Raw genomic sequence first — 23,576 nt, 5'->3', positions numbered from 1 at the left:
TTTGCTATTTCCAAGAAATTGTACTGAACACATTTCCTTTGTATTTCTTAAAATATAACACCTAGCTGAAGATATCCAGCATTTGTCTGACTTACCAGAACGACGACGATGATGTTCTTCTAGGAACTCCAAATCAAGCATTAGGTCATCTTCATCCAGCTCGCAAGAACCCAAGTTATTCAAGACATCCTGATATAAAAAACAAAAATAAGCATTTAGACAGATGGGTAACCAAACTCTTCTGCACAATATAACGAGGAATCAGATCTGGGAAATCAGTTTGAAGAGTAAGTATGGGAAATTTTTCTATTAACTTTGGACCAGTGGGAAAATTTATGAACTGTCCAAGGAGAAATGTATTTGTTACTATTCTCTGGTACTAAAAGGACCTTGAATACTTAACTAAAAAACAGAGCTAGAAATAATGCCGTCCATATAATTCCAATTTTGTATACCATTCAACTTCAATGATAATTTATATCTTTGTAAGTTTAATCATACCTTATTATAATGCATAAAAAAAATTTAATGTAACAGAATTATCAGTACTTGTTTTCCACTAAATTTTTATTTCTAAGCACTGTATGCCCTTACTAATACTCTCTGAAGAGAGAATTACTGTTCTATTTATCCAAGGTATAAAGAAACACAAATTTAGGATATACAACAAATGCAGGCAAAAAGAATCAATTCATGAATTAAGGTGGGTGTAAAGGCTTATTACGCTGTCAGAGAAAAAAGCTTGAAACATGAGATGTAGCTGCCCAGTTCTCCATTCCCTTTTTATTCTTCATTTTATTTTCTAAGTTTCAACTACAAAGAGGTAAGTGGGGTTTATACAATACATCCTTTGCAAGCAAAAAGGGGTTGGTGACTACATTCAAAAGACAGTGAAAGAGTAACCTTTGCACTAAGCTTTCCTCTACAGAATTAGTTTCTCAGAAGGTAAAATGACTAAGTTACACCTCAGGCAGACATCGTTACTCTGCCAATTCCAAGCATAGCAAAACCACTGCGTAGGCTCCATCTGCGGTCACGCAAAGGCGTTCGGCCTCGGCGAGGCCCCACTTCGACAACCAGAGCCTGCAGCCAGACACAGGGATGGCGACTGGACTCCGACAAGACGAACAACCACCAGGGAACAGAGCTCCATGCAGGGAGACAGTTCTGAAGAAAGGCTCTGCCCTTCTCCCATCCAGAAACAGAAGCAAGTTGCTGGTAGCACAGCAGCATGCAGAGCTCAGCCCAGCCCTGAACCATTCACTACTCACTATTGCCCATTCCTGTACCTACAGCAGCCAGTTATGGAATGTGAGAAGAGAACGTAATTGCTTTCTCTGGTCACTACCATTCTCAAGTTGCTATATTCTCTTTATGAAGGTAGACATTCATTTTGCAATTTTCTTCCCATGTATATTTACTTTATGGTCAAGCATTTCTAATTAGTATGATATGAGGAAAGGACGGTGACTTAAAGAATGGGGAATAAGTAGTATCACACACTGTCAGTCACAGGCTCTACTGCATTTCTTTTGACTTGATAATATCATGATATTGGTACTTTTTTCTACAACCACCAGCGTCTAATCAAAGATAATTCATGTGTTCTCCAGCTGGCATTTTGTTTGCAAATCTGCAATGATATTGCAACAGGCATAATTCTTCAGTCCATTCACAGGCAAAAATCCTCTTAAAGTTAGTCGATCCTGCATCAGATGCTGCCATTCTGTATGTCCCAAATGTTCCCAACATGGATCTAATCCAAAGAAAACTGGAAATCAGTGTATATGAGTCTGGGTGGTCATTCTAATGTAGCAAACTATTCATGAGGCTAGAGTCTCTCAGTAAAGATCAGTTTGCTGTACAGAAAGCAGAGAAATAAGTATGTGCCATAGTATACATCACACTGGCAAATGACCTTTTTGACTTCGAGTTCAAACCGTATTTTTTATGTTCCTTCTAATTCTTTGAAGTATTTCCCTCCCCCCATAATAGACATCAAATCTTCTTCCTGCTCACAACCTATACTCATTCACCATTTTGAGTATCAATCTCTAAATTCCGTTTTGCTCTTTTTCAGAGCATTGTACAGGCAACCCAAGGACTTTTCCTTGTGTTCTTTCCCTAAGTTACCACAACTGCTAATATACCTCTTCTGAGATACAGAACCAACTGTTAATGCTGCTACTACTTTTACAGATGCCAACTACAGAAAATGGCAATTGTCAAGTGTAGAAACCTCCACACATTCACTGAGCAGTATAGCACAGAAGGAAAATAGGTATGATGTAACCATTACAATCACATGAAACACAGACCACCTCATTCCCTTTATTTTACTGTTCAACATTTAACTCACAGAGCTGCTGGAAAACCTGTTCCATAATGGCTATTTTCCTCATGCCAGTGAAATACAGACGTTCAGTAACCGTTATGTATTACTATACAGTAAACAAGCATAAAAATAAAACATGAAAAATGCTTTACATAGATGCATTGTTTCAGGTTATTGTACCCAGTACTCCTACAGATACAAACTTTTCTAGTCTGGATGTACTTTAAGACGTAACAAACCCAAGGCAAAACTATTGAACCCCCCCCCCCCCCCAAAAAGGGGGGGGGGGGAGTAGTCTCTATTAAATGAAAGTGGGAGAACACACATGCCTCAACATTATAGAGCTTAAATAGCTTTTGATTCACTACTGGAGCTAGTGAAATATTGAAGACTGAAAGTCTCATTTAGGGCTTATGTGTATACTTTAATACCTAAATACCTTTCAAAATAGTAGCATCAAGACACTAAAATTTGTACTCTATTCTTTCTCACAAACTCATAGTCTGAAATACTTGGGAGATGGCGTGGGGAAATGCAGTGATCCATAGAACGACAGGGCTAGTGTGACAGAGCCTTAACGGACTGCAGCTTTGACAAGAATCTGCCCAGATCCTGCCAAAATACTAAGCTCTCCAAAAAGATTTAAAAAAAGGCAACAAAAACAACAACAGCAACAAAAAAAAGCTATTTGACTTTGGGAAAAAAAACAAACATACAAACAAACATGCAATTTTCTAAATATAAGAAACTCCAGGAAACCAAGAAAGACAGAACAAACCCAAGAATTCGTATAGGAGTCGTCCCTGCATACTATGGCCTTTGAGGAAGGTCCTTGCTTTCAGGGACTTCTGGAGCAGAACAAACTGTGCTCTATGTAGCCCCTCCTGCCCTTGACGAGGAAGCTCCTCAGTCTGAGGGGTGGCCAGCGTGCACCCAGCCCCTCACAGCAGCACCCCTGCCTCCCTGCTTGGGCTGCAGGCTCCCAGCTGCCTCCCCAGCCGGGCTGCGACTCCCTTGCCTGCCCTCTCCTACAGCCCTCTCCAGCTGCGCGAACAGCATTAGGCAAGACACAAGTGATGCTGAAAAGCTCCCTGAGATGTGTTCTTCTTCAAAGTACCTCCACCAGGGAAACAATCTCCATCTTTACCCAGGAGTTCACTTGACTTCTTCTTCTTCAAGAAACAAGTCACAAAACTTGGAACAACAGATAAAACAGACAATATCCATCGCAGCTACAATGAACACTTGACATGGAGAGCACCTCTAATTATAGATGTGTCCATTAGGTTAATTCAGCTGCTTCCTTGCTTTAGTCATCCACCACTGAGGAGAAGCATTTGTTTGCAGTAAGTCATCCCAGAGATGTAAAACAGATACAAACTCATGAACAGATATAAAAACACACCCAAACAGAGAAACATCAGTTGGGCTGCCGGGGCTACCCTAAATGTGCTTCTTCAGAGAAGATAATAAAAGACCCATCGAACGACCCGCCAAATGTCACAGAAGAGATGAGCGGTGCAGCTGCGAATGCAGCCCCATGCCCCTGCTTCTCTGCCTCCTCGCTCGGCTACATCACTTCTGGGGCTCCCTTTGCTTCTTTTCCCCACTGTGCTACAACAATTAGTAACGATTTTAATTTCTTCCTAAGTTTAATATTTCTTGACCCTTTCCCCGCTCTCCTCCTAACCACTGCTACTATATTCTTTAGAGAATAACACAAATTAAAAAAAAAAAAAAAAAGAGATCAAGCCCTAAACATTGTTCACAGTGAATAGTTTCAAGGCTTTGTTACATAAAGAAAAAGAACTGAACACTTTCATCAGGGTTCCAAGGAAATGTTCATTATCTATTTATGGTGACACAATATTTATTTGTTCCAGGAGGCAAATCATTTTGTGAAGGCAGCAGCTCTGTAGCAAAAACCTCTTTATTGGCTTTGTAATAGCTTCTTAGAAGCTTTAAGACACTTTTGCTACTGCTGGTGTCTTTGTTTCCCACTTGACTTCTACCACCGTTTTGCACTTATAATGGCGCTGAAATGAACACAACTGTGTTTATCATTTTCAGTTTATGTAAACATTTGTTATACCACAATGTGCCTCTCTCTGCATGACAGCATCAAGAACTACAACACATCCCTGGATCAACGCTGAGCTGATCAGCTGCTGCAAAGAAATACTCAGGAGAGTCAATCCCTGCAGTGCTGCTTCGGGCAGAACTTCAGTGCAACACCAGATATGGGAAAGTTCTGAACACGGCCCTGTTCAGCCTGTTTACAGAGCATTTTTATCGTGGTCCTCAAGTACATATAATCTAATACATCTGTCCTGATACCATCTCCCTTATTGCTATTTTAACAGATCAGACAGAGAAAGCCTAAGGGACTTGTCTAAGATCATGTAAGAAGCGTGTGGCAGAACAGGGAATAAATTTATATCTACAGAACTATGTCCTACACAACACTGCCTTGCAGCTGCTGTTAGCAACCTTCTCAGTTACGGAGGAAGAGCGGAAAGAACGTGTTGTAACTTGTGAGAGGTACATAGGAATACACTTACCTAGTTCAGCTTTTGACTATGTCTCAATTGTATCTTCTCCTCAGTTCTCCTGTTTAAGATAGACTTCAGTCCTAGTTAGTTTAGGTACTTCTTGTTCTAACTTTAACTTGGTAAAATACCACTGTTACCTAAGCAAGTAGATAAGCAAGAATTTAGCTGTGATATTTTAAATATCACTAATTCCGATGAAAAGTCAGCAATTTGTATATCAGTTAGGACTGCTTCTGATAATTGCTATGGTACATACTTTCTCTAAAGGCTGTACCAGAACAGAATATTAATTTAAGAAAATTTCAGGCCATCAATAATTTTCAGTAACAACTTTTGTATCACAAATTCCTTCAGCAGCAACAAAGAGAACGAGCTGCTCTTTTTCATCCAGGTGCCAGTTACCGTATTCAAAGCTCACGAAATCAACAGTACTCAATTCAGTTTCACTGGGCCCAGATGTTCTCAACTAAGAAACATGGCCTAAGAACAGTTTTATTACAGAAAGAAGAGACGCAGAGATTTGCATGGATATACTTCATAAAAGGTTCAAATATTGTATGGATAGAGCCGTATTAGACATACGGCACCTATCAGCCAGCGGTGCCCATGAGTCTGGATAGCAAGTTTATTCAGGGTTGCAGAAGGGGGTTTCCTTCCCACCTCCCTTCCCTCCCTACCTCTTTTTTTCTCTCTTTCTAGTTTCCTTTCTTATCATCACTCAAAGGAACCCTCATGCATAATACATGAATTCTCAGTCCTTTTACCAAATAGTCAAGTATTTCATTATTTTTAGCCCTATTTCAGCTCACAGTTCAGACCTTTTGAGAAAGAGTTTGAAAACTGGAATAAATAAGAACAGCTTTACTAGTAAATACATACTAAGTGCCCAACATAACGGGTCTTAAATCTGTTGTTAGGTTTAACCAAACAACAAAAAGCAAGTAACTTCCTTTATGAAGCCCCCTTTACCATGGCAGGGTTTTTTTTAACTGTTAGTCTAAGTAACCAGTTTACACATATAAATAACTAGAAAAATTGCTGCCTATATAGTATAAGCATTTAAAAATGCACTACCCTGATACTCAAAAACTGACAATAAAACATACATGTGAATATATAAATACACTAAAGCACAATTTCATTTAACAACGCAATTCAAATCCAAAATGGACTTAATGAAATCCTATTAATTGCCCAATGTATAAACAAGGCATGGTGAGCCCACATGGAACTGAACATTTACAAATAATACTCAAAACCAAGATGAACATATGGTTTTAGGAGACAAATCTGCACATTTTAAACATTCAGCAATAAATGGAACCAATTAAAACGATTTATTTCTTTATTTTGTTTTTCCACACATTTCTATTCCAGACTTGTAGCTCCCACACTGTTGAAATGATACAGTACCAGCAAGGTCCTAAAGACAGCAGGCACAGGTTCTCTGTCATTACCAGTATCTTTGGAGAGTTTTATACATTATTTTGCAATTTTATTCTAATTAACATGCAGTCCCTAGTCAACATGATTTTCAATTGCTTACGTTTCTTTTTCATTTTCTGTGATGCTATCTGGAGGGAGATGTAGCTCCAACAAACTTTTGTTTTCCTAAGCAAGGGGATGCAGACTTTTTTCTGACCACCGTTTTTCTGTATCTACACACAAGCCATTGCTCAGGCCTGACCTCCTCCAGTGTTTTTCGGTGTTCTTTCACACAGATGACACAGATTTCCATTTCATTATAGCAACACTGCAACAAAACCATGACTATTGCTTCGAGATTGTTCAGGACCTTTGAGGTAAGCAGTTTAAGGAAGCTACAAGATTGAAGCACTTATATGGTTCCAGTTACCCAATTCATAGACATTTCTGTCAGATACAAATATGGCTGAAGACATTCACAGAAGTTACTGACAGTTAACTTGGGTTATGCATTGATACAACCATATATCACGAGGAACATATTGGCTACATTTTTATCCTTAATGTTTCTTCTGATCAAGCTTTGCATCTGTAATCATGAAGACCAATGTCAGCCTAAGACCCATGCTCAGTAAACACACCCTTGCCGCCAGAATTCAAACTCGACAGACGAGATCGGGTCACAGGAATCCCGTTTTGAAACCTCTTTCGCCATCACCAACATTCCACAGAGAGAGATTTTTCCTCAAGAATCTATAATCCCACTTTGTAACCACTTTAGACTATATCAAGAAAGCCCTAAAGCCCAGGAGAATAATTTTTGAAAGTTTTCTTCCGACATAAGGACCTATGCTCACTTCCATAAGTGATTAGGTGGTGACCACTGAGTTTTCAAAGGTATTTTAGAATTAAAAGAATCAAAAGCCACTTTTTAGAATACACATTAGGTTCCATTTTGTACTCCATTTTAGCTTGTGCTGGCATTCAGACATCTTATCTTCTTCCTCTGTGTTCCTGTTTTTAATCACTTTCTGAACATAGATTTTTATATCCTGTTGATTTTTTTCCAAATATGAGGGCTTAATCATAATGCCACCCAACTGAAATGATGTCCTACATGTGGTTTATAAAATTTACATTGGAAAATAGAAAAAAAGCATAGTATTATTATATGTATAACAGCATGTTAGCAATTCATATTAGAGATTCCTCCCCCCACACACACTTTAGGAATATGGGGGGCTATTTGAGACCAATGCTTTTGCAAGAGCAGAAAGAAAACATACTCTAGAAAGAATAATTTGATTCTTTTGCAAAAACATATGTATGACAATTCACCCGTACCTACCCAGGTTTATTACATATCTGATGCCAAAAAGATCAGAATTAAATACTTATTTCAAGTCTGAAAGGATTTCTAGAGATTGTCAAGAGATAGTACTTCATCAAAATTGTACTCAGCAAAGAAACATGGCATACAATCAGCATAAGAAAGAAAAATCTGCGACACACTCAAGGAAGAAGAAAAACCTTGAGCTATTTAAAGTAATGTTAACTCACAGAACTGTACCTGAATAATTCATGGACATAATGAAGTATTTCCCCTTCTGCACTCTCCCACATACTTCAAAGAGGGAGGGGAAAAAAAAAAAGTACACGAGACCCAGCAAAAAGAAAAGCCTTTAAAAAATACAGAATCCCTGCCAACATTTAAAAAATTGCTGTATCAAATGTATGGCTTTTGGATGCCTTTCATATACCAAGAGTAGCTTAAAAGCCTTCTTTCTTTTTTCCTGAATAGCACCACCTATTAAGCATATTATTCCCTACTTGAATATACTTCAGAAAGGAAAAAATAAATCTTGTAACATTTCATAAGAACATTTTCTGTAGCTAACGTGGAAATCCATTTGTGTTATAAATTAATATGCTCTTAAGACCCAAAGGCAGGGAAAATTAGCAGTGGAGGGAACTGTCTAACTACATATCTCAGATCCATCGTAATACTCTTCAAAATACTTTTTTCATACATGCTTTCGGCTGTGTAAGGGAAGCACATTATTTCCTATCTTGTTCTTACTTCTGCCCTTTCCATCCTCTCTGTGCATTAAATCAATGTCTGCAATGATGCTTCTTTTGCCTGAGTGATTATAACTAATGGGCTCTCCTAACACGTCTTCCTTTGCGCTCACCCAGATGGGGTTCATTCTGCCACAATATGGTCTGCTCACTGAAACCACAGCACCGTAACACAACGCAGAACCCAAACTTCAGCAGGAACAGGATCTGACAGTGCTTCTGCCAGGCCATATACTATACTGTCAATCAGCATCAGGCTACAGAGGGAAATGGCACCCAGCTTCGAAAGTTCACAGGAAAAAACACTGGAGCAAATAATGTGTTGATGTACAGCACCGGCTTTCATTCTCTCTGTGTTAACAGTAGTTTTCCTGTCATTAAAACAACACATATAGGGATCATACTGTTAAGGTACTTCAGCACCCAGAGGTTACCAGCACACCTTCCTTACCCTGCCACTGCCAACCTGCAGCTCCTCTCCCGAGGCAGCGACTGCTGCCGGCCGCTCACAGACACATCTGCTACTCTTTGGTCACCCGCTCTTGCACTCAGCACTGCGGAGGAGAACACGGGGCCTGAAAGCCACAGGCTGGTGAGCATCCTGCAGTACTGATCATACTGCGGTTTTGTAATCTGCTCCTAAGAGGGACATGTGAATACTAATGGTTCACTTTTGTTTGGGTAGCCAAAGCAGAGGCCTACTTGCACCAATGAAGTAAATGGATGTTATGGAAGACATATTTAGTATTTGCTTGCTTTGAATTCCGACATAAGCACGCTAAAAAAGAGTGACAATCCCCAGTATATATGCTTTCTGTACCACTGTAATACTACTAACAGCATAACTGGTAACAATGTGAGTACTTTGTAACACAGCTAAACTTAGGTACATAAATAATACCTAAGCCCAAAGATTCAGACAGAGACTTGTGATATAGTTGCACAAACAAGGAACAGAAAAATAAGAACAATGGATGTAGAAGAGGCAGGAAAGATGTGCAGTGGAACCAGAACAAGTCCTGGTGCAAAAAATAACATGACCTGTGTGAGGAGCAGAAAGATCCCCTCCCTTTTCTTTTGGGAAGGAGGCTGAGAAGCATAAAAACACCAAGAATGAGTGAGGAAAGACAGGAAAAGAAGTTGCCCACTTCAGTTCCAGCTTCCCACGTCAGAGAGCGCTGGAGCCCGGTGCCCGCAGCCTCAGCGGCTGAGACCAGCAAGGCCCAGAGCCATCAGTGCTCACTACCCGGCATCCCCTTCACAATACTGCAGGCTCTCAGCTCGCGTGGGATGTGATTGCTAAGGACCAACTGCTCTAAATACATAGTAATAATGATTGATAACGTCTAAGAACTCACCATTGGCAATTTGTATAATTAACGAATGGCAATCCAGTAAAGTGTGGCTTGTAAGTTTGAAACTGGCCTGATTTGTCAGTCTTCTGAACATTCCCATCACAGCAATATAATTCCCAAACCTATATACATATACACTTGTATACACACACACACGTGCACGCACACACATACACACACACACTCATCTGCGACATGTGGGCTAGCTGCATGGATAAAGAACTCTTAGGGAACAGGGAGGCAACAGGTACCCTCAGCATTTAGATTTTATTATACTTTATGTTTCTATTACAGTCTTCAAAATGATCCAGGTTCAAGTCATGCCCTAGATAAGAATGAGCTCTTGACAAAGCAGATAAAGACAGCAATCACTTAAGGTTGAATTAACTATCAAACAATAGACTACCAAAATAAAAACCACACTTAAAATGCTTCTGTGCACCAGAAACCTTGAGATTTGAGTTTGTGAATAAAAGAAGAAAAAAAGCCATTTCAATAAGAGATGTACTAATGTTTGCCAATTTTTCAAATAATTCTAGAGCACTCAGGTTCACTTTGGTTGTAATAAAACCATGACAACTGGATTTTCTCATGTTCAAAAAGCAAAAGGTGTATACATTTTTCATACCTCAATCTGAAACTTCACTAACAAAATCCTCAGAAAATTTCTTCTGCTAAAAAAAAAAAAAGTATGAAAACTCAGTCAAAGAAATACCTCTCAGTAAAGCTTAAAATGACCAAATAAAACCTCCTTCAGCAGATTTTTCTCCTCACCCATAGATGCATATGCTTTATTCCCAGCAGAGGGATACATCTGCAACACATAATTTGTTTTGTGGATTAATCAATGTTTTTACAGCCTTCATAATATGCAAAGCACTATGCAAGCCTTCTAGTACAGTCGTTATCGCCATATAGCTTTGGGAAAGTTGTCTACCTCTCGTGTGCCAGATTTTGCTGCCAAACAGAAAAAGTTCCTTGGGTATCTCTAGCCTGCATTTATACAGAAAACAATTTAGACCACTCTGTGAAGTTTATTTGTATGTACTTTAAGGATATGAGTACAACAGGTTATTCAATGGATGGATTGGTCAGGTGAAGTTTTACAAAAACGCTCATATCAGACACATCACTTGTGGCTAAACCTTTCGTCAATTCAAAGTGGTCACTAGAACCTTCTGGCTGCGTGCTGGTAGCACCCAAGTCAAGGCTCCAACCAGCATTTAAAGGGTCAAAAATCGTTTTACAAAACTAAATCAACTTTGGATTCCACCTTGGCTTTTTCTTGGCCAGTAGTAAACACAGAGAAAAAAGATGTAACTATATAACTAGCAAGGAATTGGCTGCCAAAAAAGACATATTTAAATTCAGGGGGGAGACTAGAGGGAGAAGCTCATCATTTATAATCTTGATAATCCATTACCACTCCTAGGGGCAAAACATAGCCATCCCTTTAAAGATTAAAAAAAAATTTTTTTTTAAATAAAGGCACAGCAACAACAAAACATGAGACCAATGCTACCTCTGCCACCATCCAGAACTGGTCACATTCATTTAACAGAAAATTTATATTGACAATGGAATTTAGGGCTCATTTCTCCAAAACAACAGAACTAATATTGTTTAGCATGTCTTTAAGCAGTGCAGGAAAAGGTACGTATATGATACAAAGTTCAAGAATTAATCAACTATTCTTGCACCTATTTCTCCCCAAAAGTCTCTGCTTTAGCTGTATCACCTGTACTCTTGTAGTCAGTACTTCTGGATGCTAAGTGAAGATAATCTATTTCACAGCCTGAAATGACAGCATTATTTTATTTTTAAGAAAACACTATGAACTTGTTGCATTCAAAAATCTCAAAACTGTCACAGCTATGTGTTTAAATAAATACAATATTTTTGTCTAATAACAGAAAAATTTAATACTTTTTCCCTCCCAATATTATTATAAGCCAATTCAAGGTTGAACCTTCTATGTCTAATTCTAATTTGTAGCCAGCAATATTGGTGATAAATCACTCAAAACTGAGCCCTGCAAATGAAATCACAACTGACCCTTTAGTTTAGCATCGTTAATGCAATATCACAATAGATATGCTATTGCTAATATTATTTGAATTCCTTCTGTTTCCATGGTAACTTTGGCCTACAGCTGCTCTGGTAAACAGGGTTTTAAATCATTCTTTGAGAAAGGCTTTTGCTCAAATGTCATTTTTCCTTACTGAATATTTTTCCTAGTGTCTTTGTTTTTTTCTTAAAAAAAAAAAAAAAAAAAAAAGTAACGGCAATTACTGGTCCAGAAGATGGATTTTTTTTGGTTATTACAGTTGAATAGGCAGTAAAGTAGGAACCTGAAAAAGCAAGGCGTCCTGTAACAAGCTTCGACTAACATCAGTGTCAGCGATACAAAATATAATACAGTAATATTCCACCCTGGAGAGGAATCTAAATCTCATGAAGACTAAGGAACAACAAGCCCTTGCTGGCATTCTGCAATACATGTGTTTTTACAGGCTTTGTTACTGCTCCTCTTCACTTTTAGAACACTTTGATGCTTAAAACAACTGAAAGAAATAGTTGCAGAATGAAGGAAAAACACAAGTATCTGTATAAAGACAGCGCCAAATTCTTTCCTGTGATTTACACGGGTGTTTAAACCCAACAGAAGAATTTGGTGGGCCGTGTATGCCCAAATCAAGGAACGGCGCAGCACGCTGGTACCACAGGTCATGTGGCTGCGATGGCCGAACTCAGAAGCTGCCAGAATCTGTCCAGGCAGCCGCCAGGCACCGTGCCAGGAGCAGCTGGGAATAACTAATAGAACCTGCTTAGGCCACAACATTTCTCCCTCAAAATCTGTCCCTGGAGTCAGTCTGCGATTAAGCAGACTTACAGGTCCTTACAGGTGTAAAGTGGAAGCACCTGAGAACCTGCAGCTCTCGGAGACGTAATACACTTCCTGAGCTACTTAGGGCAGGGCAGAACAGATGATTAGTCTAGTCCTAAAGCTTTTTTGCCTCCCTGTCTGTTCAGCCCAACCCCACAACGGCACTGTAGCACTAGAAACACAGCATGCTTCTTTATTACTGCTGCAGAGCAAAAGCAGCAGCAGCAGAGGATTGCCTTTGTAAGCCCGCTCACAGAGGTTCGTTTCCAACACAGCCCAGCGTTTCACAACCCTGATGCATCGCAAACTGTTAATTGTTGGCCGGTCATGAAATCCTTCATTAACCTACTCGAGAAAATATAGCTGTTTTACAAATCAGACTGATGTCAGCTTTACCAGGTAGGGAAAAAGTCATTGCTGATGCTTTCTAACCAAAGACAGGTCAAATAGGAAATGCATTTCAAAAGGGTTTGTGTGATACATGTGTTGTAAAGATCACAGCAGCGTCTGGTTCTTCAGAAGAAAACTTCCAAAAACTAAGTGCTGGGTTTGCCCCAAAGTGAAGCACAAAGCCTATTCATCACTCTGCTTATGGGCCTTTTATCTGCAATTCTGCTTCCACTTATTTCTGTTCACTGTGTGGCTTTGCATTTTAACAGTTTAAATGGCATCTGCAATACTTCTTTGAAAGGTCCTGTTCTTCCCATAAATTTAAAGGGAATAATGTATGAATAATAGAAAAAGACAAAGAAATAGCATATTTTTTGATTAAACAGGAAATGAATGAAAATATGCACTCACTCAGTAAGCAAATTACCTACTTGCTAAAGGCTCTCTGGATTGCCATTAAATATCATATATCAAGTCAGAGAATTCTTCATCTTGAGCACATGACAAGTCTACTATTTGAACAAATGGGGATGGACAGCTTATTACACTAAACTGACAAGTTAGGTGTCAGACCTGAGATATTTAGGAAAGACTTAGCTTTGCTAGGAAGTACTCCAAAGCCCTTTTACACCAATCCACATTTAGGCATCTTCAGTATAGAAAGGAACTGAAACTCTTTGAGGTCACAGTGACACTGTCAGAAACTTTCTCAAAACTGCAGTCCAAAAAGGACTGTCATTATAATGATTTTTAACTTGCTATTAATTCCCAACTGCCTAATTCAGTAGGGTAGAAAGCAGTCCCCCCAGTGCTAATTGGAATAAATTTTTAATTTCATAGTCTAACGCGCTCCAGTTTTTTCCTTTCAGTGAATCAATGCCCTCATTATTTGTTAACGGCTATGTGCTCAGAGCAATACTGTAAGAGGTCTAAAGTAAGACAGCCTCTTGGTCAAAAGTCTAAGTCTAAAAAGAAGCAACAACGTATATATCATAGGGTAGCTTGCTTTGCAACATTTATTTTATTTTTTCCAAAATAGGTGAAACACAACCTTAGGTTTTGTATTTAATAAGGACAGCAGCATTCATAGATTCAGCTAACATAATGTTGCTACTTCCTTCCTGTTCTAAATGGGCAACACCACAAAAATTCAGAGATGCTCAGCACTTAGAACTCCACAGCTTTATATCTCCTAACGTGAATTTACCAGATCCTCATGGACTAAGCTTCAGGAGGGTCACCACAGTGAAGTCATTGGGGAAACACTTACCAAGACAAGACAGTCAGGATATAACAGCATATAAACTTGATGTTCGAATTTATGCTAGGAAAAACTTGGATTCTTAAATGAGACAAGTCTTCAATGTAGTCAGGACCTTACAGAATAAATTAATGTACTTCACAGTAAATATTTATCATCTTAGCAACAGCAGATTGCTATTATTTTAAAATATTTATTAGAATGAGGAAGTACTTGCACCATCCTTCTGAGAACATTTGTGTTGGTAATACTGCTATAAATCACTTGCACACTTGATTTTCTCTGGTGCTTCAATTATGGCCCTGATTTAAAGTTCATTTTAGTCAACAGGATCCAGTAAACCCTCATATAAGGATAAGGAGACCTCTTTCCACATCCAAAATACCTTAACATGCGCTTTCTTGGCCAACACCCCTATTTTTAGCATGCTTTTCTGCATTTAAGCGTCCTTTGTAGCTGCTGTTGCTTTTAGGATAAAATAAGAAGCAAGTATAGAGGAAAAGAGTTTTTAGAAACATGCAGTACAGCCTAAATAAAGACTAGATATTACTGAATGTCCTGAGTTAAAAGAAACCTGAACAAACATAAAAGCCCATACCTTCTGCAGCCTTAATTCTGTATATATACACTGGATTATGGCAAAAATGAATTTTGATTTTACTTCTGCTTATTGGAGTCACAAAGCCAATATTACTTTGATAAAGCCAGAGTATGTAAATACCAGCTTTCAGTACTATTATTCCCAGCTCTGTAATGAAAGTGCACACATATTTTTACAGATGATAACTTATTTGCCTACTTTCCTGAAGAACAAGGTTCACGTCACCCCACTGTTTAAGCACAATTTTTTTCATTCTTTTCCCAGTAAATTTTGAACCTCTTTACCAACATTAACTAAATTGTACAGAAAGGTTGTGGTCTTAGTTACAGGTAAGAAGCTGAGTGAAAACAGATATTTGGGCAAAAGAGCCAGATTCCAACAGTGTACCTGCTATGAGCAAAACTACTGTACAAACTCATACCTTACAATGGTTGGTATGAAACATCCTTCTCATCTCAACTTCAGGAAAAGTTTCAGTCAAACCCTATATCCTCTTTGATACTATCATCGATCAGTCAGGCCCAAAACATAAACCCACTTGAAATCAGGCTTCTCTACTTCCAGTGCTCATAAAATTAAATTTGCTTGCTATACAATGAAACAGGGAGTATTTTGTAATTGTTTAGCATATACTAATTAATATAGACCAACTTAACATCCTATTGTTTTTAGAAGGGGAATCACAGAGAGGTGAAACTGCTCCACAGAATGAGATGGCTGCACAGGTGGGAGCAGAATGCAGAGTCTCTGGTTTTTGCTCCAGCCTCATGCAGCCATATCAGGATATTGCTTGTTTTTACTGTATCTTTATTTGAGCGAACTTTTACCCAATGGAACTGAATTAAAAAACGAGAGGATTTCTTTGAATGGCTAGAGGATCTTAAACAGATGACTGTGTTGCCATATTAGCAGCTAAACCCCTCTATCCTTTCTTATAGCTCCCAAAACAAATAGTGTGTACTGGCATAATCATATGCTGCCTGCTGTTAGCAAGAGAAAGGAGAGGTTTTTCTTCTCTAATACTGTATTCCCAAACCCCTTCACTTCAGATGGATTAGGATCTTAAACTGTTGGAGAACTATAAGCAAATTATTGCAGTTAAAGATTTACTGTGTTAAAGGTTAGGTGTAAATGCTATGATTATATTATTATAGAAGTGTGATTATTGAAAATGACCTAGGAACAGAGACATGCCCTTTCAATATATTTAAACTGACATACAACACACCCGCTCATCTACTTCAGCAGCACTTGTCATCACAAACACATAATTTCAGTACCTTCACCACTGAGCAGAGTCCATTTACAGGTCAATGACCAGGCAATAAAGGGTGCAGGGAATGGTCCTGTCCGAGGGATGACTAGCTCTTTATGACTTTACCCTCCTAAAACAGCTATGCTGCATTGACACAACGGCCATATCGACCAACTGACGGAGATTTAGGAGTGCAAGAGGCAGTCTTTTAAAAACATGGGGCCAAGATTACAACATTTACTTCAGGAGTTAGTACTTTTATGAAGCTCACTGTGGATAGAGAAAAATGTGTGTAATTTCTTACAGTTCTCATTCCCTAAAGGAGTTGTTCAAACTTGAGGATAAAAAAGAAAAACAAAAAAACAAAAAACACACATAACTACTCACACATATAAGCACCATAAACTAATTAATCTGTTTGGGGTTTTTTTAGGAAATGAGAAAGCAAACACACCCAAAAATCAAAACTCTTCATTTTCCTTCCACTGGTAACTCTAGGCAGCATTCCCTCACTGGTGTGATGAGACCACACTGCTCCCAGCTCTAGTCCTGCACATTAGCTGCAAGACAAGCGCTCTTCTGCACTCTGAAAAATTTTACAGTATGTGCTTTCTTCTTTAAATTATGAAGATTCAGACTGATCTCAGAAGTATAAAATGCAAAGATGCAATGGTTTTGTTGTCTTCCTTTCCTCAAGGTATATACTAGACTAGCACTGCAAAATTTGAAAATACAGTAGATCAAATGAAAGTCTGATATTCCGTCCTCTGGGATAAAGTCCATTTTAATCTACACGAATGTAAATATCAAATATTAAAAACAAACAAACAAAAACCTATGCATGCAAAAATGCACATCGCACTGTTTTTCAAGTTACATTAGGAGACTCACAGTTTGGGGGTCATTAAAAAAAAGATACATACCTATACCAGGCTTTGAATGTTTTCCAATATAGTGCTACAGTATCACACTACAGTTGGAAGATACACTTGCATTGACGAAAGTGGCATCTTTCATATGTGCCATTTACTACACGGTCTGGGCTAAGTGTCCAAGGAAAAGCAGATTTCAAGCCTTTTGAAAAAAGGTAGGTGAAAACCTGCTTTTAGTCAATGACTCTTAAAAAAAGGCCTGAAGCAGGGTGGAAAGGCACTTGAAATGGAATACAAGCCAATATTTGATTTGATTTGCTACACAGCTTGCAAAAACTTTTTGATTAAATATAATTAATATTAAACCTGTATCTTTATCTAGTTTTGGTATGAAATAATAGAGAAACTTGACAACTGACTATATCTTGCTTTAATTTTTTTAACTTACCAAACCAAAAATCTAGAAGGATTCAAACATTAAAACTGAGAGGCAGCATCACCTACTGGGAGCATCAACAGACTTAGAAGTTGTAAGTTTTGATACACTTTCTGCTTCATTACCTCCAGTAATCTCTTCAACCCGAAGGTACCATGGTTTCCTCTCTTTCTCCTTCTCCGCCTAGCCTATTCACAAAGCAAGTCTGAGGGCAAACATTCTCTCCAAGGTTTCCCGTTCATATTCAGCAGAAGGTTTAGCAGGGAGCACTGAGGAGTTCACCAGCCCCGAGACTGCTCCATCCCACCTCAAGTTTATTATGACCTTGTGAGGATACACGGGACAAGTACTCAGTTAGGAACTGCCACCAGTTGCCATTAGGAGTGTTAAAATAAACTGATAACGGCATTAACTTATTTTAACACTGTGAGGCAAAATTTGGTAGCCTGGAACAGTCACATCTCATATTTGGCCTTCTCGGCTAGAAAATGCACCAAGTGGAGAGCAGAGGGCTAAAACTACTTCAGCCATAACAACTTATTTCACCTTCAGCATCCTATGTCTATGCAAAATGCCAAGTACCCCTTCTAATAATATCTGTATATCAGTGCTCATATGCTAAAATAGCACAAATAATGACAAATTAAATATTAATATTAATATTAAGTAATATTAAAGTAATTAAGTAATATTAAAAAAAGGAAATTCAGAAGATATCTTTTTTGGTGTGTGTCATACCACTAAGTGCCACATTGTTTCCACATAAAAAAAATGGCTCCTTCATTTGCCTACAATGTCTGTGTACTATCAATTAATTCTTTTCTGAAATGTCTTGAGACAGCTTACAGTAAAAGAAAACCAAGCTTACCTCCTATTATGCTGCAATTCACTAAGGTTTTATTTCCCCTTCCATCTATTACTTGTATTGCTACTGAGCAACAAGAAGTTTGAAAGCATGACAAATCCAGCTACAAAACATTTATATTAACCTTCATTAGTAAGGACTTTGGTGTCAGATTTTAATGAGAACATCCCAGGATAATGGGCTTTAAAATAGGTTGGATAAATAATTATGTTGTAAAAGTAAACTGAAGTTTAAAACAACATGACAACGATAAATACATTTTCTAAATGATCTTAAAAGAAATAAATGAAAAAAGAAAAAGAAAAACAGAAAATAAGAGAAGGAATCTTTGTCTTATCTTCATTTAGTCCTCATGCCCTCTTTGGAGCTGGTAACAGCACTGAACTGCTGCAGCTACTGCCTCTGCTGGATACACTAACCTTAGTATTTAGAAAGCAGCAAGCTTCTTTCCCTCCCTCTTGCTGCTTACAGAGTCAGAGTCAAAATGTTCTGAGCTGGCCTGTCAGTCGCAGCATTCAGAAACATTTCTCCGCACAATGCGAAGAATCCAAGCCTACTGCCTGTGCAGTGCCTTTAGGTCTCACTTCCTTATACGCCACAAAACATGATTCCGAAGTTTAAACTTGATGTCTGATTCTATGGAGCTTTAACACGAGATTTGACTTGTGATGGCAATTTACCTGTCAGGCTTCTTTACTGCTGAGTGATCTCAGATACTTCCAGTTCTGAGGACAAGATACGGCCAATTTCATAACTTCACAGGATTACTGCTTCCTGGCTACAACAGCAGTATCACCAGTAATAAAAGCTAAAAGAGCCACCTTTGTCATGGGCCTCGACTGCTGAGAAACTATGATTTAATTTTTTGCTTGCTTTTCTCTCCAGGTCGCAATACATTCTCCTGTGCTCCAGCGTGGTATGTTTCCACTAAACGCTCCCAAAACATTACCACATAGTTATTTGTACAAAATAAGGAAAACATAATTTATATTTTAATCAAAAGGCTTATCTGTTCTACTATGTGAGAAATCAAGCAGCCTTCTATTCTGGGAAGCATAGACCCATTTTATATCAGCATTTACTGTTACAAAGAATCCGACTGCCACCAAGTGGCTAACAGAAAAATTTCTGGTGAAATGCACCGAGTTTGCAGAAAGCCTGCAGATCCTGATCTTGAGGCGTTTCCCAAAAGAATGATTTTCAAATGCAGTTGATGGTTCGTTTGTGTTAAGAAAACAAAGTAATCAAAAATTCATTTAAAAGCACAACAAGCAACGGACATTCCACTTGGACTCTGAGGAGACAAATGGTGTATTGACACCTTGACATAATTGCCTTCAGTTTTAGCCTCAGGGTTTTGTATCATAAATCTACTCCAGAACGGAAACGTATAAGAATTTAAATATTAATGCTATCCACAATTGAAAAAGCAAATCATTACTGCTCATCAGTGGCAGACCTGATACCTCTCTGGCATATTTTTACATTAACTCCACACGCAGGGGTTCCAAATGCATTCTCTGCTATAGTTAGATTTCAGCCAAACACATGCATAGTTTCTTTTTAAACTACATAACACAGGATGACATTGTACTGCCTTTTAGCCAGCCGCAGACTCCAGTACCTTAGACAGTACTCTGTCTTTTCTTAGCCATGGTGGACTGATACCTAGTGGGCCTGGGTGACTACAGAGGTCCTGAAAGACTTACTGTTACTATTATATTGCTTATTTCTTCACGGGAGTTCTTGCACTAAGCATAACCATGTTACAGGATGGTGGCCCACTTCTTCTGATTTTAAGGTAGTCCTAAAGACAACACTGTGCAAGTTCTTCAGGTGCTACTGGTCATTTTCTCCCACTGATATTTAAAAAAAAAAAAGTTTTAACAACTTCCTGCACCCATTTGCATTATACCATGTCTTCACTTCAAACATTTCTGTTCAATTATCAACAGTAATAATTTTTCTGGATGGCGAACACTCTCTCCTGTTTCATGCGATACACAGTACTAGAAACACTGATAATTTCTAGTAGTAGCTGATAGTTTTAAATCAACACCTACAAACAAAAAACAAAAAACCAACAGCTTAATTTTTGGATGCATGAACTATTTCTACTCAAACTCAGAGAAAAATAACAGTCCATGACATAAGCAATCTTACTGTACTCTGAGCTGGCAATGGGAAAAGTTGTTAAGGATTGTTTTTATATTTTGAAGACTAGGAGACAGTTAAATCCTATATTAAGATGAATCTATTCATAGATTGTTTATGCACTCATAAAAGAGCTTCTAATTTAATCTGTGCTATCTAACCAAACAACCTTTGTTGCTTTCAGCTGATAATACTGCCCTTAACATGGTGCGATAGAGACGTAAGTACCAGAAAAGTCTCAAGACCCAAACGGACAAGGCCCTGGGCAACTTGGTCCGAACTTTACAGCTGGCGCTGCTGCGCACAGGAGGTTGGCTAGAGACCTGCTGAGGTCCCTTCCAACCTGAAGGATCCTATGAATCTACAAGAAACTATACACATAAGATTCATAGAACAACAGGATTTATCTTCCTATTAGATTTGTTAAATTAAGCTGGTAAGAAAGAAAATGACAAGAAAGCATCAGAAGCACAAAACATCACAAGAGATGATGCAGCATTTCCAACAGCAATATAAGTAAAATAGGCTTGACTGAGAACAGCAAGTAAGTATATCTCTTTATCTTTTATAGCATATGATGTTTTCCTACTACTGATAAGGTAATAAAAGTAGAGTTCCTTTTGAAGAAGCAGAATTGTATTCTTTCATTTACTACTCCACACTCCTTATGTTGCATTATTCTTTATCAGCTGTATTGTGTGTTCAGAATTAGGTGAGGTCCTTCCTTATCTACCATTATGAAAGCTTGACCTCTATGTGGAGAACTGTTGAGCTTTCTTGGTTCCCAGCTCATGGCTGGGGAAAACACATAGTAATGATAACTACAAATGAAAAGGAGGAGAGGTTCATTCACACAGTATTCAAATAAATGATGAAAACATCTTCTCCATTCCACCCCCCCCTTTTTTTTTTTTAACTATTAAATAAAGTACAGGATATTTTCTAGGACTGTGAAAAACGGTCTTCTTTCCAAAGCTAAACTTTCAAACGTCTGAGTTATGAAACAACTTTATGACAAAATAGTTTCTTACTACAGTATTGCTGAACAAAGAAATCAAATTTGTTTGAACTGCTGATACAGTAACATAAGATTATGTTTTGCACTGACAGATAAGGGAGTTAGTACTAGCATTAACTTCTACGAATAAAAGGTAGCAAAAAAAAAATGAAGACAAATTGGGTTTTTGCAATTAATTTTTAAACTTGATTTTATGGGCCTAAATTCTAATGAACAACAGAACTCTCTATGTGAGATCCCCAAAACTAGCGTAATGTCTAATGTCTATTTAGAATTTATATTACAGGGAAGTCCACAATGGTGCTCTACAAATTATCCAAAGACAGTGTAGTGGCACTAGGTGACTTGCTCATTTCTTACAAAAAAAGAACTCATTGAACCCGTAGTTTGGCAAAGATAACAAAGCAGTTGTGAGTTTTCATGCAGTGTCCCTCAGACTGCCCTGCCATCCCGCAAACTTGCAAATTAACTAAACATGTTCTAAGAACAAGATTTTTAACCATTCTTTACCCACAAATAGGGGTCATACAATTCCAGTAAGCAAAACTCGGCCTTCAGAACATAGATGTTAGCCTCTAAAGTCTTAAAATGCAAGGCTAATCAACTTTAAGGAAGGGTTTTTGGACTGGAACTATGTGTTGACCAAAAGGAGCCAGGAACAAGACCAATAAACAGCACTTCTGAATTTGTTCACTTATTAATTGACTGTAACAACGCAGTCTCCAGTGAAAAAATCTTTACTGTTAAGGAAAAGGAGTAAGTGGGCAGCAATAGTGTGCAACTATTAACTGAGCAAAACTGCTAAAACTGCAAAGTGCTCATTTTGAAGTGAATTTGCATTTGAGCATCTTACTGTCCCTGCTCCTTTTAGCTGTTTTAGATGGGCCACTTTACTTGTTCTTTCAGTGAAATCTGCYGCTTGTCATCACACAGTTCCACATGGGAGAGCTGGGAGTTCTGCTCAAGAGTTTGATTGTTTAAGCCAAGTGTTCTTCTCACTCTTTTTAGAATTGAAAGGAAAGTTCAGTAGGAGGGATTTTCCTTCTTACTATCACCATGACATTTTCCATGTTGACTTTTCCTGTTTTAGATGTTTTTTGCAGGCAGCACAGGCAACACAAGTTTGTTATGTTCAAAGGTGAAATCACAGAGACATTAAGCAAATCCTACAGAAACACAAAATAAGTCCCTATTATTATAAGCCAGATCATCTGCCAAAAAAGAAAATGTCCAAGGCTATAAAAGGAACAAGAGAAGAAGCTTTAAGAATTCCAACCTGAGCATAATTGGACCATATGGAATCATCTGAAAAGTTATGGCTTTGACTCAACTGATTTGATTACCATCATATCCAAAATCAACATCCTAGACAAAAACATAGATTAGCAAGCATCAATGTCTTTCACTTTTAATTTTTCATCTCAAGATCACAATAATTCAGGATATGCACTACACTACAAAGGAGGCAGAAATAGGATCATGTTTTTCTCAAATTCCCAGGGGTTTTGCTGAGATAGTACAATAGAAAGGAAATCCAAGGTTTTCATGCCTATGCTACAGCCACCAGATCACCCTGTCTCCCCATGAATACAAGTTTACTAAAACAAGCCTCTCTCTGAGTTTGGTTTGAGTAAAGAAAAAAGCTACAAGTGTTGTATCACTACTATTTCTCTAGCATTAGGTTTAAGACCAAGACACATTCCCCAGTGAAGATACAGCATAAGTGAGAAAAGTCACACTTTCATTAGTGGCCATCATAGAAATAAAAAAAAAAAAAAAGAAAGGTAAGAACTTTGTCACCACCCAGCAGATGCTTTGGGGCTGGGGGAACAAATGACCCTCATGTGGTATTACATCAGTACATCATTAAAGTGAAGTTCTGATTTGAAATTAATCGCATTCTCATAAGGTGGCACATTGACTAATAAGAGAAAGTATTTGCTGGAGGCAGCAATTTTTTCCTATTAGCAATGCTTCTGCTCATCCCAATTATTCTCATGAGTACCACAACACAGTATTTAATCAAGGGTAGAAAGATAAAGGGAATAGAAAATGAAGTGGTAAATGTGAGGAGGAGGAAAAAAACCTTAA

At 38.2% G+C, this 23,576-nt stretch overlaps 1 protein-coding gene across 1 annotated transcript in view; it reads right to left on the bottom strand.

The window, feature by feature from the left end:
• Window positions 1-23,576, bottom strand: part of CCSER1 (coiled-coil serine rich protein 1) — a 647,497-nt gene that overhangs the window by 588,904 nt on the left and 35,017 nt on the right. Inside the window, exon 3 of the mRNA XM_026084203.1 lies at window positions 96-189. Within this exon, the coding sequence (XP_025939988.1) occupies window positions 96-189 (94 nt within the window). The remainder of the gene's footprint in view (window positions 1-95; window positions 190-23,576) is intronic.

The sequence above is a fragment of the Apteryx rowi genome, unplaced genomic scaffold, assembly GCF_003343035.1.
Source record: "Apteryx rowi isolate R43461 unplaced genomic scaffold, aptRow1 scaffold_63, whole genome shotgun sequence".
Classification (NCBI taxonomy): Eukaryota; Metazoa; Chordata; class Aves; order Apterygiformes; family Apterygidae; genus Apteryx; species Apteryx rowi.
Note: the sequence above shows the minus strand (reverse complement) of the source record. Positions and strands in the feature narration are given on the sequence as shown.